The sequence below is a fragment of the Lissotriton vulgaris genome, chromosome 11, assembly GCF_964263255.1.
Source record: "Lissotriton vulgaris chromosome 11, aLisVul1.2, whole genome shotgun sequence".
NCBI classification, from domain to species: Eukaryota; Metazoa; Chordata; class Amphibia; order Caudata; family Salamandridae; genus Lissotriton; species Lissotriton vulgaris.
In genome coordinates, this window is record NC_141699.1 from 9,605,061 (window position 1) to 9,619,430 (window position 14,370).

Consider the following 14,370-nt stretch of genomic DNA (forward strand, 5'->3'; position numbering starts at 1 on the left):
CCCGCATCAACGAGCATCACCGCCTCTTCCGGCTGGGTCACAGGCCCCGCCCATGTCACGGGCAAGGATGCCTGACTTCCTGGTTTCGCCCCCCGCCCGCAACAATGATTTTGTGCTTGTTTATGGTAAGTAATCACGTTAGCTGGAGGTCGACAAGCCATCTGAAAGTTTTACTTTTCCAGCAGTTTTTCTAATTTTACTTCCACCGTTTGTTCTTTCCCTTTCTCTTCCAATGTCTTGTTCTTAATCTGTTGTTTACATCTCCCCTTCCTGCTCCTGGCGCTCTCCGCCAGCCCCTTCCTGCTCCTTCCTGTACAGATGAGGGGTCGGGTCTGCTGTTTGTGCGGCCCTCCCCCTGCGTGGACAACACTGAACGGCTCACGGTCGCGCGTATTTATGGGCGACACTGAGAGGCGCCCCTGCTGCTGGCCTTGCGAAAGCCGGGCTTTAGCGTGTAAGTGGTGCTATTACTAGTAAGACCTTGAAGTGTCTAGTTTCCTCCACTCGGGTAAATGCACTTAGCAGATTAAGGTATACGGACAGTGAGGATACGGGCCTCCTTTGTAGTCTACGCACCTCAAGCTGCCTACGCAATGAGCCCACTGCCCCTGAGACCGTTAGAGCTCTTTCAAAGGGTCCACTTGGCCCGTGTACGCATCTATGCAGTGTCTCCCACTCAACCCCCATGGGAAGCGGAACACCCTCAAACTGCCCACGTGACTAGGGTCTCGGCAGGGTCTTTTATGATGTGTATTTAACCCCACGTGCAGGATGGCGTTTTCTCTAAGCTCCACAGCTGCTTCCTTAACACCAGAGCCCTTTCTTGGCCCCTCCAGACAAGTTCTGCAGACACGCCCATCTTGGTCCCTGTATGCCGAGGCTGCTCTGTCCTGAACACTAGCGTGTTCACTATGGCATTCTCTAGAACTTCCTCACTTGCCCCCTGAAGATGAGTGGGGCTTGGTAGGGAGCACATGTGTCCCCTGCACACGAGGGCAACTTCTAAAAGAGCCCATTGGCCGCTGCATGAAACGTCCAAGCAGGCTATTGCAGATAACTGGCCCTTCTAAAAGTGAACAACTTGGCCCCTGCAGGTGATTATACCCTTAGAGGGGTCTTCAGGGTACCAGCACTGCCCAACCTGAGAGAGGCAGGCAAGGTCTCTCTGCTCTCAGCGCCTCCGAGCCGGATAGATCCAGGCACCGCGGGCATCCGGACACTCACAGCAGCCTTTGTATCAGCCCGAGCAGGAACCGGTATATGGGATTTTGTTGAATAATAAACCCGCGACGAGCGGTGTTTGGAAAACGCCTTAAAACTATCAGATTATCGTAATATGTTACTTATATGTATGTATCGCATTTGAATGAAGCAAAGCATGCATTGCACTGGGAATGTGTGAAATACGTTCAAGTTATGTAATCAAGCCGAATTTCGGAAACATTTTACGAAATGCAAAATCGCCACTTGGTGCAATGCATTCCTACGCTCTGGTCATTTGCGTTGTTCGTGTGCGCTGGTGCCACGAGCAACATATAATACGTCACGTGGCATGTAAGTATGATTTTGGGAATTTAGCTTTACGTGTAATTTATGAAATAGTGCAAACTTACGCCGTTGTGATGGCAGTTTTGCCCAGGCCTCCATTACAACCATGTGGGCTCAGGGCAGTTTTCATGCAGCCGCTTTACATGCACTTTAATCACTTCCAAAGCCAATCTAGCTGGGGAGCAGCAGTGATTTGTGCTTGTCGACCTGAGTAGAGCGAGGCCTAGAGCCAGGAGCGGGTTCCGTTCCTGTGCTGTCCAGGGTTGAGTCTGCCCATGGTCCTGTCACCTGCTGATACATCATCGGAGAGAGAGGTTTCAGCACCTTCCTGATGCGGGGAAGTGAGTGTTCAGTCGGATCTTTTATTGGGTGATGTTCCAGAGCCTTCATTCATGCTTTGAGCAGGTTTGGTTTCTAATCTTATCAATGCTAACTTTGTAAAGAATATGATTGAAAAAAATGTGGCATAACGACCAGAGCTGCTGACTTTAGAACTGGGAAACCAGGTTCGAGTCTCGGCGTGGGCTCGACATCCTGTGATGCTGGGCAAATCACATCTCCACGTGCCTACCAAAAAATTAATGTATCCTTGTGTAACGCAACTGGAGCTCGTGTAAAGCACTCCAATACCTTTGGGTCGAGTTCCCACTATATTAAAAAAGCATTTGACAATGCTATAGGTCTCACATTGACTCGAGTTTGAGCTATTGACATTGCAAATAACAATGCCTTTTATTTTTGTTTTCTTTTTAAAAACAAAAATAAAAGGCATTATTAATTATTTACAATACCAATAGCTTTAACTCGTTTTTCCTCTCTCTCTCTCAGTAATGTGTGGTGATGAGCTGTGATTTTTCTTTTATACTTTCATTTCTGGAGATTTTCTGCTCAACACGTTCTTCTTAGGAAATAGGTTTTAGGCCCCGCGCCGAGCTGCTTTGAGATACGTGACGCAGGCAAGGCAACGAGCAAACATTAGCCCGGGCTCTGTGCTCCACCTCCGCATTAACCAGACATTTTTGCAGTGGTCCCAAGACTTCGTATCCTAAAGTTATCTGTTTCCCGGATAAAAAGGTATTTAAAAAATCCCAAAACAAATTCAAGCCTATGGAGAAGTAAACTACACCCCTAGTTCTGCTTGCACTTGCAACAGTTTTTTTATTTATTTTTATTTATATATTTATATAGCGCAACTAATACGTAGAGGTGTATAGGCGCTTAACGTCCAACCTGCTCCCAGCCATGAGGAACGAAGACTGAATACAACAAGCATTTGCAATGCAATAGGTCTCGCATTTACGCTGGTTTAGGCAATTGACATTGCAAATGAAATTACCTTTTATTTATACTTGGAAAACCACAACATAAATTAAGGGCATTGTCATTTACAATGTCAATAGCTCAAACAGCATAAATGCTAGACCTATTGCATTGCAAATGCTTGTTTTTTAATATAAAGGTGACATGTACCTCCAGTCCACCGGAACTTCAATGGGCAGCACTTTTGCCCAGAGGGTAGCGGGCCTTTATGTTCGCGATTTTTAACGTAAATTCATTTAAAGTGCTAATAACCCATATGCCTCTTCCATCAGTTTCTCGAAGAGGTACATAGACGAGATTCTCCTGGTTTGGCATGGATCAGCGACCGGAGTCATGGACTTCTTGCAATGCATCAATACTCTAGACCTAAACTTGAAGTTCACTCACACTTGCAGTTCACATGAAGTAGTGTTCCTTGATGTAGTGATTAGAAAATCCAATGGGTGCCTCACAACCAAAACCCACTACAAACGTACGGCTAGAAATAATCTTTTGGAATTCTCAAGTTCCACCCGAGATCCCTACGGGAAAATGTACCTTATGATCAATATCTACGGGTGAGAAGAAACTTCAGTAATCTGGACGACTTCCAAAGACAATCATCCGATCTAACCACTAAACTGAAACATAGAAATTGCGTGTGTGTGAACATCGGAGGAATATTAGATGTGGAAGTTGGCCTAACGGCTAGGGCGCTCCGCCTCAGACCTGGGGATCCTGGTTCGAGTCTCGGTAATGATGCCAAACATCCTGTGATTCTGGGCAAATCACTTAATCTCCCCGTGCCTAACAAAGATGAATGTGTGTCCTCATGTAACGTAACTGGTGCTATGTAATGCGCTCTGACACCTGCTTCAGTTCAGGTCAAGTTCGCGCTATATAAAACTCAGAAGAAAAAAAAACTGAGTGAACATTTCATATAGCACAACCACACAACCAACGATCTCAGATGGACAGTCATCGATCAAATGAAAGTACAAAGAAATACCCCAAAAATCCTTTCTGAGAAAGAACAGAGGTGGGTTTACCAGCTGGACACACACAAACAAGGATTAAATGACCATTTCCCATGGGCAACGGTCCTGCAACGTTAACCATAGGAGCATTATAATGTCCTCTCACACACATAGATACTGATACATATTGCCTGATTGCTGTGAGACTCTTTTTCTGCTTCCTTAAGGATATTGGTTCACATCAAGAGCCAGCCCACCTTCCTCCCTGATTCTAAGTGGAGTACTTATGGTGTCTTCTTTTCAATGCCGAACATAGTTTGGATTGCCAGAACATCTTGTTAACCCATTTTTTGTATCTGATGCTATCTAACATTCAGGCTAGTTACTTATGGCGACTTTATCTGGTCCACTGGGTTTCATTTTACATATGTACTTTTTATTTTGTATCTTCCATTTAACCCCTTTTTTTCAGTCGAGCGCAATAACAGTTGCCGCTGCCCCTTTTTTTAACAGCTTCGCTGCGGCGGCTATTCCGCCGCAGCGCTAAGGGGGTGGGGCGGCCGCGCAGCGCGCCCATGCTGGTGACGAAACCGCTCCGTCATCATCCTCGGTTGAGCTGTGCTCATGACGGAGCGGTTCCATTATGGCCCTGCCCGCTCAATGGAACGCCCAGCGCAGGCGCGGAATCCGCGCAGGCGCGACGAGTGGGCCATGACGGAACCGCTCCGTCATCAGCACAGCGCTACCGCGGCTGATGACGGAGCGGTTCTGTCATCAGCATCGAAAAGGCTAAGCGATCGCCGGTAGAAGGTCATTTATATTCCCATCATTTTAGTTTCTCCGGGTGTAAACAAAGGGTTCAGCTGTGCCAACCCACATTAATTCTTTACCGTCAACCAGATTGGCTGACTCCTGTGTTTCAGCTACAATCATTATCATTGGCCACTGAAACGTTTTGTCAATGACGGCCACGTGATGACGTATACAGTGCCGCCCAGACCGATCCCATTCTGGTGACATTTTCCCTGCATTTAAAAACATGCAAGCCTGCCCTGTTACCTCACCATCTGGGTCCCGTCACAAGAGGGATTGTGCAGATATCGAGCGGGTGCCTAGCAGTGAAGGTGTGAGTTCCACCGCAACGGAAGGAGATCAGTATTTGTGTTACATATCCCGACCATATGATTGACTCTTTCTCTCCCCTTTCTTCTCTTTCGAATTCTTAGGGTGTGCCATTTTTCTACCACCCGCTCCCGAGACCCATGGTGTAATTAATGATTACACCCCATGTAAGATACTTTTATGTTACAAACAAGACGTGCCCAGCTACACCGTTTCTTGACTGTGATTTATATAGTGCTTATACTCCACAGGCTGATGGCTATCTGTAAACGCCCCTATGGGCATACTGGGCATAACAACACTTTTTAGTCTTCGCCACACGTTTTATTTGAGTGCACCTGATTCCTCACAGTAGCACGTTTGGTCAGTGTTACGGTTCAAGTGCACCACAAAGAGCACCAGTGTTTGTACGTCCTTCCATGACAAACTGACGAAACCATGCCTAATTACTATTTGTTGTCTTCTTTTTTCTTTTGTTTGTCTGTGTATGTTGACCAACAACCTAACTTAGAGTAAACTTGGTTCCTCTCAACATGAGGTGCATCAAAAAATGTAGTTTTTTAATATTTTTCACATTAATAACCTCTGGTTAGGGTGGGCCTTAGCGCACCCACACCGCTGAGGTTCACCTTTCTCTGGTCCTGATGAATGCCTCATTAATTATTACACATAGGCAGAAACATGTTGACCACACACTAGTGGATATTGCTGAACAATTTATTCAGTCCCTATATCCCACACTCTGATTGTGTCAAAATAACAAATGTTGTTAATAGCCAATCTAGACATATTTAAGTCACTCTCTCTTCTCACTGAACACACAAAAACCAGCTCCGCAGTAATTCTGGCTTCGAAGCATACTTGGGTGGCATTCGACCTCTCATGGTGGGGCCCGATAATGAAGCATGTCACCAACCAGGTTGGTGAGTGAGGGCTTTATTAAGAACCTACTTGGGTTCAATTCTCAAAAAAGGCACACTCTTCCGTTGTTTTGATTATACTGCTTGGGAAACTAAGAGTGCTCCTTATATAATTTCCCTCCCTCTCTTGTTGTTTTCACATTAGTTGTTTTAGCCATTCCTCAATGATGGGTGTTTGGTTGAGAAGAACGATCAATAATTCGTTTTTTAGTGTGTTTTGTTTGAGGTGGTTGTCAGCCAGCCAGCGTTGTGTTTTCTGTAAAGTAAAATTGAGGGATCTGATGTCTTCAGGGGAGAGAACGTTCAGGTATAGCTGGGTGCCGTTAACATACATGTGAAAGTATGTTGGTTGAACTCAGAATTTCGGTAAGTGGCTCCATGAACAAGTTGGAGACTGGGTGAGCAGGAGGAACCCTGCGGGACTTCTAGCGTGACCAGACTGGTATTAGATAGGGACTGTTTTGGAGAAACAAGGTGAACCAGTTTAGGACAGACCCTGATGAGCCCATTCACTGTTCCAATAGGACTAGTAAGTTGTCGTGCTTAACCGTATTGAATGCTGAGTTCCAATCAAGGAGGATTAGAAGGCAAGATTTGTTTTGATCCAACATTTTTAGTGCATCATCAACTATGTGTGTAAGAACCGATTCAGTGCTGTGCCACGGCAGAAGCCGGACTGGAATTGGTCCAGAAGGCAGAATTGTTCAATGTGGTTACAGATTTGGATGTGAGCACATTTTCCCAAGAGCTTCGCCAGAGTAGGAATTTTGGAGATCGGGTGGAAGTTGTTTAGATCTGTGTGGTCTGCTGATGGTTTATTTAAGGATTGGGGACACCTGCCCCAACTTTAGGCAGTTCAGAATAAAGCCTTGAAGTAGAGGCATTAACAATCTTGGTCCAAAGTGGGAGTATCGACGATTTCATCTCATTGAAGAAGTTGGGGGAAAGAGGGTCGTTGAAGTGATGTGCGGCTTTTAGTGCTCCTAGAATTTTGAGAATGTTATATTCCTCAAAGGTTTTCAAGGAAGTACATGAGGAGAAGTTTTTGAGGTTGTGCCCAGATGGATATGATGGTAAAGCCGTCCGGGATGGGGAGAGGGTGAAGAGAGGTAAGAGAGGGTGCTGCTCTAAAGCCCTCTGCAAATCAATATCTGAGTTTAACTGGCCCGAGCCGTGACACCGAGCCTAAGTAGTAAAATGTCCCTCAGTGGTGCCAAGCATCTCTCCAGAATTCTTGGACCAGTACTTCCCTGAGGGTTTCAAGGCTTTAAGCGACCCACAAACAGTGAAACACAGAGGACACTCTATCACACCAGAAGGCCTCTCGGCCATGGCTACTACGTTAACTCACAGATCGAGGGTATCACGTGTGGCGCAGGGTCCTGCCCTCCGTGCGCAGGGTCCTATCCTCCGTGCATAGGGCCCCGCCCTCCATGCACAGTACTCCTTGTGACCTCTGAGAGGTTGTACTGTGACAGCACCCTGCACAGCAGGCAGCTCAGCAGCAGACTAGACGGTTCCTTCTGATGCGATGGAGACACAGGACACTGCTGTGGATGGGGTGAATGGGGAACCTCTGCCACCCTAAGACCTTCAATCCTGTGACCTTCAACCTGCAGGAACACGAGACCTACTGTCTGCCCTCCCAGCCTGGCTGTATCACTCCCTACCTGGCAGCCTGACGCCCCTGAGTGATCCTGGGAGCGGTGGGGTCTCTGATCCAGAAGAGACAGTCGGCCCCCTCCCCACTCTTACACCCCTCAGAGATAGGCCCCGCCCAGCCCAACACAGGGTGGAATACAGATAAAGGCTGCTCCTCAGACAAGGCAACTGTGAGGGGCAACAGGGGTTCAAGAACCCCCAGTGGGGGTAGGGGGTCCCACTCGCCTTAATCCACTGCCACCGACTGATCATCCAGTGCTCGCTGCCTTCGCAGCGCTTCAGAAAGGCAGGCACTGATGTCTCTATCTATAACGGGGCAGCTTCATATCTTACTAATGATGGTAACCCAAAATAAATGGTTTGCCTGGGATGGTGGAAGCACTCCTGGATATCTGGGGAGGTACCTGCTGCAAATGGGCTATAATTTCTAAGCTCCCTACGGAGTGACCGGGGTTCGGCCAAGATTGAAGATTGCACCTCTTCTGATGACAACGACAACAACGTCTATGATCAATCTGGTGACCGGGTTGAACACCAGCCACAACAAGCAGTAGTCGACTTAGCAGGCAGGCATTCACTGAATACGAGGACTTGTGTCGTGTCGACTACGTCATCATAACAAAATGGCCAATCGCTGTCTCTGCATGGCTTGATAAGCCACAGTGATTGTCCACATACGTTCACCAAGTGCCACCCAGGCGCGACACCCAATGCCTGGCTATAAGGTCAGCAACCTCTCACTGCGCGGTGAAGTGTGAACACGTGCAGTGCCTCTCAGCCAATCCTGGCGCTGCTGGAGCAGTGCAAGGATTGGCTTGAGCAGGGATAGTCCCCGCCCATTAGGAGACCTGGGGCTGCGGAATCAAGCAACCCTTCAGGGGAAGGCTGGTGCGCATGTTCGGGCTGGCCGTAAAAATGACTAGCCCAAAGCCGAACATGCGCACTACTGAGTGCTGCTGCGGCCCGACGCCCTTCAGCTTCCTGATTGCCTCTGGCTTGGCCCGGAGGCCGACCAGGAATTAGCGTTAGTAACGCTAAATCCTGCGTTAGTGATATGAATTAGTTGTACATTTTTGTAAATGAATGGGGGCATGTGGCATTGGTGGGGCAATGCCCCAGCACCCCAGTGGACGCACCCCACTGGAAGTTGCAAATTGTCAAACGCTTTTTTGAGAAGTTTTATGTATCCCCCAAAGTACCCCAATTTTCTCAGTGCATGAAGAATTGGGAGTGGCTTATTTCACTTGTATCACTGCCTTTGGGCTACTGTCCCTTTGGATAAACATCTGGACTCCAGCTGTGCAAAGAGATTAAAGACAGCCTGGCCTTGGATCATTCCCTTTATATTCCCTGGCTTAAATATATCAGTGACTGTTTTTTGAACTTAGGTAGGGGAGATTTATTTAGGAATCCAGACACTATCTGAAAGCAAGACTGCAAATTGGTGAAATACATTTTTTTATAGAAGAATGTGGTTGGATAGGGAGGGGGACACTTCAATGAAGCCTAGTGTTCGTTAATATGTCCTCTTGAAAACTGTGCCCTCTACTGTACCTTACCTTTTGTGTGTTAAAGTAGGTATGACCACTTTTTACTCACTAGGTTCTGCATAGACCTATTGCCCTTTTGTTAGTCTACCCTCGGGGGGAATAACGGTGTTAATCTTGCGCCCTGAGGGTGCAACGGAAAGTCTACTCAGGACATGCTACATTTTATTTGTTTTGTAGCTTTCAAAGTACCCAGGAAACATTGCATTCTCCCTGTACTGAAATGGGATAATTTTACACAAATTCGCCCCACACTCGTATACTTGCAAATGCTTTTGTGAGATATCATTCATCACGTTCTTAGCTTTTAAAATGTTGCTGCTTGGCTGAGAAACGGCTGTGATTAAATGCCCCTGGTGTCTAGGAGAGTCGCCATCTTTTAGATCTTTGTAGGACTTTCTTAACTGTGTATTTGATTTAATGTATTTTTTTTTAATATTTCTTTTTAGTAAAACAAGGCATCAGTGAATACACAGCTGCTTAGTACAGAAGAGGATCGCTCACAAATTCAAAATGTGATACAATAAATATTGGCGATAGGGGGTGGGAGGGAGCACAGATATAAAACATATTAACATGTAGGGGTCATGGGGAAGGCGGGGCATCAAAGACCACAGTTGCAGGTGGTACACAGATATTTCCTCTGTACTGATTCCATGGACCCCAGACATTATTCCACTTCCGAGGGCGACCTCTTGCCAGATAAACAGTTTTTTCACGGAACATACACCAATCCATACTTTCCTTCCACCCCTCTATCAAAGGCGGCCTTTCAGATCCCCAATGCTGTGCTATATTTCGCTTAGCTATCATGGCCCCTAGAGTAATCCACTGAGTTTGTGCAGTGTTCAGGTCCGTCGGTTCCCAAATATTCAATAGGCATCTCCTTGCTTCCGGCAAGAGAGCCACACCTGTCACCTCCTGCATAACATCATGGACAGTACCCCAGTAGTCTACCATATATTGACATTCCCACAGGATATGAAGAAACGTCCCCAATTGACCACATCCACCCTTACACAGACCTTCCTCCGTTAAACCCATTCTAATCAGACGTGGGCCAGTGACATAAACCCTGTGTAGTATTTTCAACTGGACGAGCCTCAGTCTCGCCGGAATCGCAACTTCTTTAGGGAAAGAAACTACAGATTGCCAATCTTCGTCATCAATTTCAATACCATCTCGTGTCCACTTGTCCCTCAAATCTACTAAAGGAGCCGCTCTGTGATTTATCATATTTTTATAGATGAGAGAAATGGTGCTATCAGGCACATGCCCATCTAGTATTCTATCTTCCAATGGGGATGCCTCTGGTATCTCTACCCCTTCAGGGAATACCGACATCAATGCATGTCTCACTTGCACATAACGAAAATACTCAGTCCCACTTAGTTTGTATTCAGTTTGTAATTCAGCAAATGACTTAACCCTCCCCTTTGCCCAAATATCGCCCACAGTAGTAATCCCTATCAAGTCCCATTTGTCAAAACCTTTCGTGTTCCATAGCCTGCCCAACCTATCAGATCCAAATAACCGAGTAGCCAAAGTCAGGCGGTTTTCCCATCCGAGTGAGCTAGTAACATCATGCCATATACGTACCGCCACTCTGGTAGGTCCCATCAGACTTTTCTCTATGGACCTGGTATACAACGCTCTATTATAATTACCACCAGGGAGCAGCCATTTATCCATTGCGTATCCCGGATCCGTATTGGACCCGTCTGTATCATGATTCATAGCTCCCAACTTCGATACCCAATAGTATCTCTTGATATCAGGGAGGACAATTCCGCCGTCATACCATGGGATCGTCAACTTAGCCAATGCTATACGTGGTCTGCCTTCCCAAAGTAGGCTACGCTGCATTTCTTCCACTTCTCAAAAATTGCTAGCTGGTACCACATCTAAAGTGTTCTGGAGGGCATAACGAAAACTGGGTAGGGACATCATTTTAAAAAGAGCTGCCCGTCCCAACAGCGAGAGCGGAAGTTTCTTCTAGCTAGCCACGTCGCTTTTCAGCCTAGCTAGCGGAGGGAGAAGGTTTCTGTGATATCGAATTGTGGGATCCATTGAAATATAAATCCCAAGATACTTCAACCCTTCCATAGCGATCTGAATAGGACAATTCCGAGGCAGGATGGGGGCGTCACCACATAATACGTAAAGATAAGATTTCGTCTAGTTTATTATCAATCCAGAATTCCTACCGTAGGAAGCCAAAACATCACGGAGAACGTTAAGGGATTTCCTGGGTGAGGTCAAATAAAGTGATATGTCGTCAGCGTATAAAGAGATTCGGTCTTCGAACTGTGGAGACCAACGAATACCCTTAATCGAGGATTCCCAGTGGATCCAAGCCGCCAGAGGCTCGAGAGCCAGCGAGAACAAAAGGGGGGAAAGTGGACAACCCTGCCTAGTGCCCCGCTCAAGACAAAATGGCGACGAGACACGATTGTTCACAACAACCTGCGCAAGAGGCTCAGTATACAATAGACGCACCCAACTAATGAACTCAGAACCAAAACCGAATTTAGCCAAAACTGCCCATAGATATGGCCACTCCACCGTGTCAAAGGCCATTGTTGCGTCCAGCGATGCTATTATGGCCGGCTCTCGCAAGGCATGCCATTTAGCCAACACCCCGTGTAACCGCCTTAGGTTCAAAGCCGTATTTCTGTGCTGAATAAATCCAGATTGGTCGGGATGTACCAGCTTACTAATGACCTTGATTAATCTATTAGACAACACTTTAGCCAATATTTTGGGTTCCGAATTCAACAATGAGATTGGCCTGTACGAAGCGCACTTGGATCTCGGCTTCCCCTCCTTATGTATCACCACTATCAAGGCCAGTCTAAAATCTTGGGGCTGCACCCCGCATTCTCTGGCTTCCAAAAACATGTTTCTCAATTAGGGGGCAATCTTGTCTGGTCTAAGCTTGTACAACTCAATTGGAAGACCATGTGGACCCATCGCTTTCCCCGAATTCAAAGAGCGTATAGCTAGGGCTGATTTAATGTATTTTTAAATTGTCAATATTGAGGATGATTTTGAAATGTGCTTACTTGTATGGTTTTTATCTCAAAGACCAAATAAAGTTTATATTGATTGAGTGACTGTAATGTGAAAAAGCCTCTGGGGAGTGATTATGAAGTAAGCGCTATGAAGCTACCCCTAAATAAATAGCGCCTCATAGCATTGACTACTTCATTGATTAAAACGGGAGAAGCAAAGACAGGACTTCAGTGACCGGACTCCTCGGTGGGTGCACGGCCGTGAACCTCCCGAATGGGAGCCTAGAGGTCCATCCCTTGCATCCGGGCCACCACTAGATATCATCTGCTCCCTCGAGGCGCTATAACCGTGCACTCACACTCTCCTCCTCTCCACAGCTGCGATTGATGATGACGTGGTGCGCTACCAGTACGTGAAGAAGAAGGGCTACGTGCGCCTTCACACCACCAAAGGGGACGTGAACTTGGAGCTGCACTGTGACAAGGTATGGGCAGCAGTGCGCCTGGAGTGGTGAATGCGAGCAAGGGGGCGCTTTGCTAGTTGGGAGGTGGTGCAGTGAGTCAAATACCTACAGAAGTAGAAGATGCGAGTTTCAATGAATGGTGTGTTTAGGTTCTTGGATGCCTGGTGAGGGATCACCTGACTGGTATGGGAGAAGTACACTTGAACCACACCTTTAATATATGTAAGTGAAGTGAGCAAACCAGACCTGACGTAAGAGAACCCCTTTCATCCTCCTGCCATCCATCTGTCCATCCTGCTGTCACCCTTTTATCGGTCCCATTGGGCAGGAAATATGTTATGCGGCAGCAGCTTCTTCACTCGCGGAGCTCCCTATGGGCAAACCACAGCTGCACATAAACTTTGCACTGAAGAGCTCAGAGGCCATGAAACTTCACCCAAAGATGGCCGAATGGCCACGTGTCCCGTCTGACTGAGATGACCTGTTGCGCTGCACTGGAGCAGCTAGGATGGGTCAGAAAAGCAGAGGACACTGGAGACTTCCACTGAGGCTGGATGTAGGAAAAAAAGGCAAACAGTATGCCCACCCCTTTACAGTGTGCCACATAATGCCAAGGACACAGGAGCTCTCCACTGGGACTTGCAGTAGGAAAAAAGACAAATGGTGTGCCCTTCCTACCCCCTCCATGTAATGTAAAGACATGGGAGCCCTCCCCCGGGGCCGGCTGTAGGTAAAAGGTAAATATAATAGTTTACCCTCTAACCCCAACTACATAATGCCAAAGACACTGGTGCCCTCATCTAGGGCTGGCAGTAGGTAAAAAGGCCAACCGTCTGCACCCCCTTACACATTACCACATATAGTGAAGGACAGTGGAGCCCTCACTAGGACTTGCTGTACTAAGAGGACAAACAGTATGCCCTTCTTATCTTCACCACTTAATGTGAAAGATACTGGTGGCCTCCATAATGTCGAGAACAGTGGAGACCTCTGCCGGGTATAGGCAAAAAAGCAAGCGGTGTGCCCGCCTTCCAAATATTGTCAAGGACAGTGGAGACCTCTGCCGTGTATAAGTAAAAAAGCAAACGGTGTGCCCGCCTACCACATAATGTCAAGGATATTGGAGCCCTCCGCAGGGGGCTGGCTGTAGGTAAAAGGGCAAACAGTGTGCCCCCCCTTACACCCGGCCACATAATGGCAAGTACTTGGGACCCGCTCCGATCCTTCTTAAATATGGAGAGCGGAGCCGTCCTCTGTCGAAGTCGGTCATCGCTCGCTGTTGTTCAGCTAATGGCAAGTAAAAGGGCCCTGTGTGGCCACTTGGAGTGATCTAAAGAAGCACGAGTGCAGGTCCCTCAATAGTCAACGCGCATTAAAAAAGTGTGGGAACTGTGATCGAAGTGCAATGGGGCGGAGTCGGGGACTGTGGGGGCAGGGTCAAAGGCATGACTAAAAAGAAAAAATATTATGTAACCATTTTGTTGGTGGTCACTTTCCTGTAATTGCATAAAGAAGAACGCTAAACCTTATGAAAAATACACGCAATTTGAACTAATTGGAGGAACAGCACTATGTTAAGTTTTGAAGCCTCTGTTGGTTGATGTGATGGCTGCAGATGGCTGTGAGTGACCAGAGCCACAACATTTAATCCTGATTGGTGCAGTGGGGAATCGTGACTTGTGCATTGGCTTTTTTCCATTCTTTTTATTAACCAGTTCCTTGATACATTTCCATATACATCATCAATACAGGGTGGAATAGGGCGTCATTAGTTTAAGAGTAATACAATTACAATCAATTGGATCCCACAATTCCAT

The 14,370-nt window shown here is 46.9% G+C and overlaps 1 protein-coding gene across 2 annotated transcripts in view; it reads left to right on the forward strand.

The window, feature by feature from the left end:
• Nucleotides 1–14,370, forward strand: part of PPIL2 (peptidylprolyl isomerase like 2) — a 365,149-nt gene that overhangs the window by 210,071 nt on the left and 140,708 nt on the right. For both annotated transcript variants that reach the window (XM_086942651.1, XM_086942650.1), the window contains exon 12: nucleotides 12,468–12,574. In XM_086942651.1, coding sequence (XP_086798777.1) covers nucleotides 12,468–12,574 — 107 coding nt within the window. The remainder of the gene's footprint in view (nucleotides 1–12,467; nucleotides 12,575–14,370) is intronic.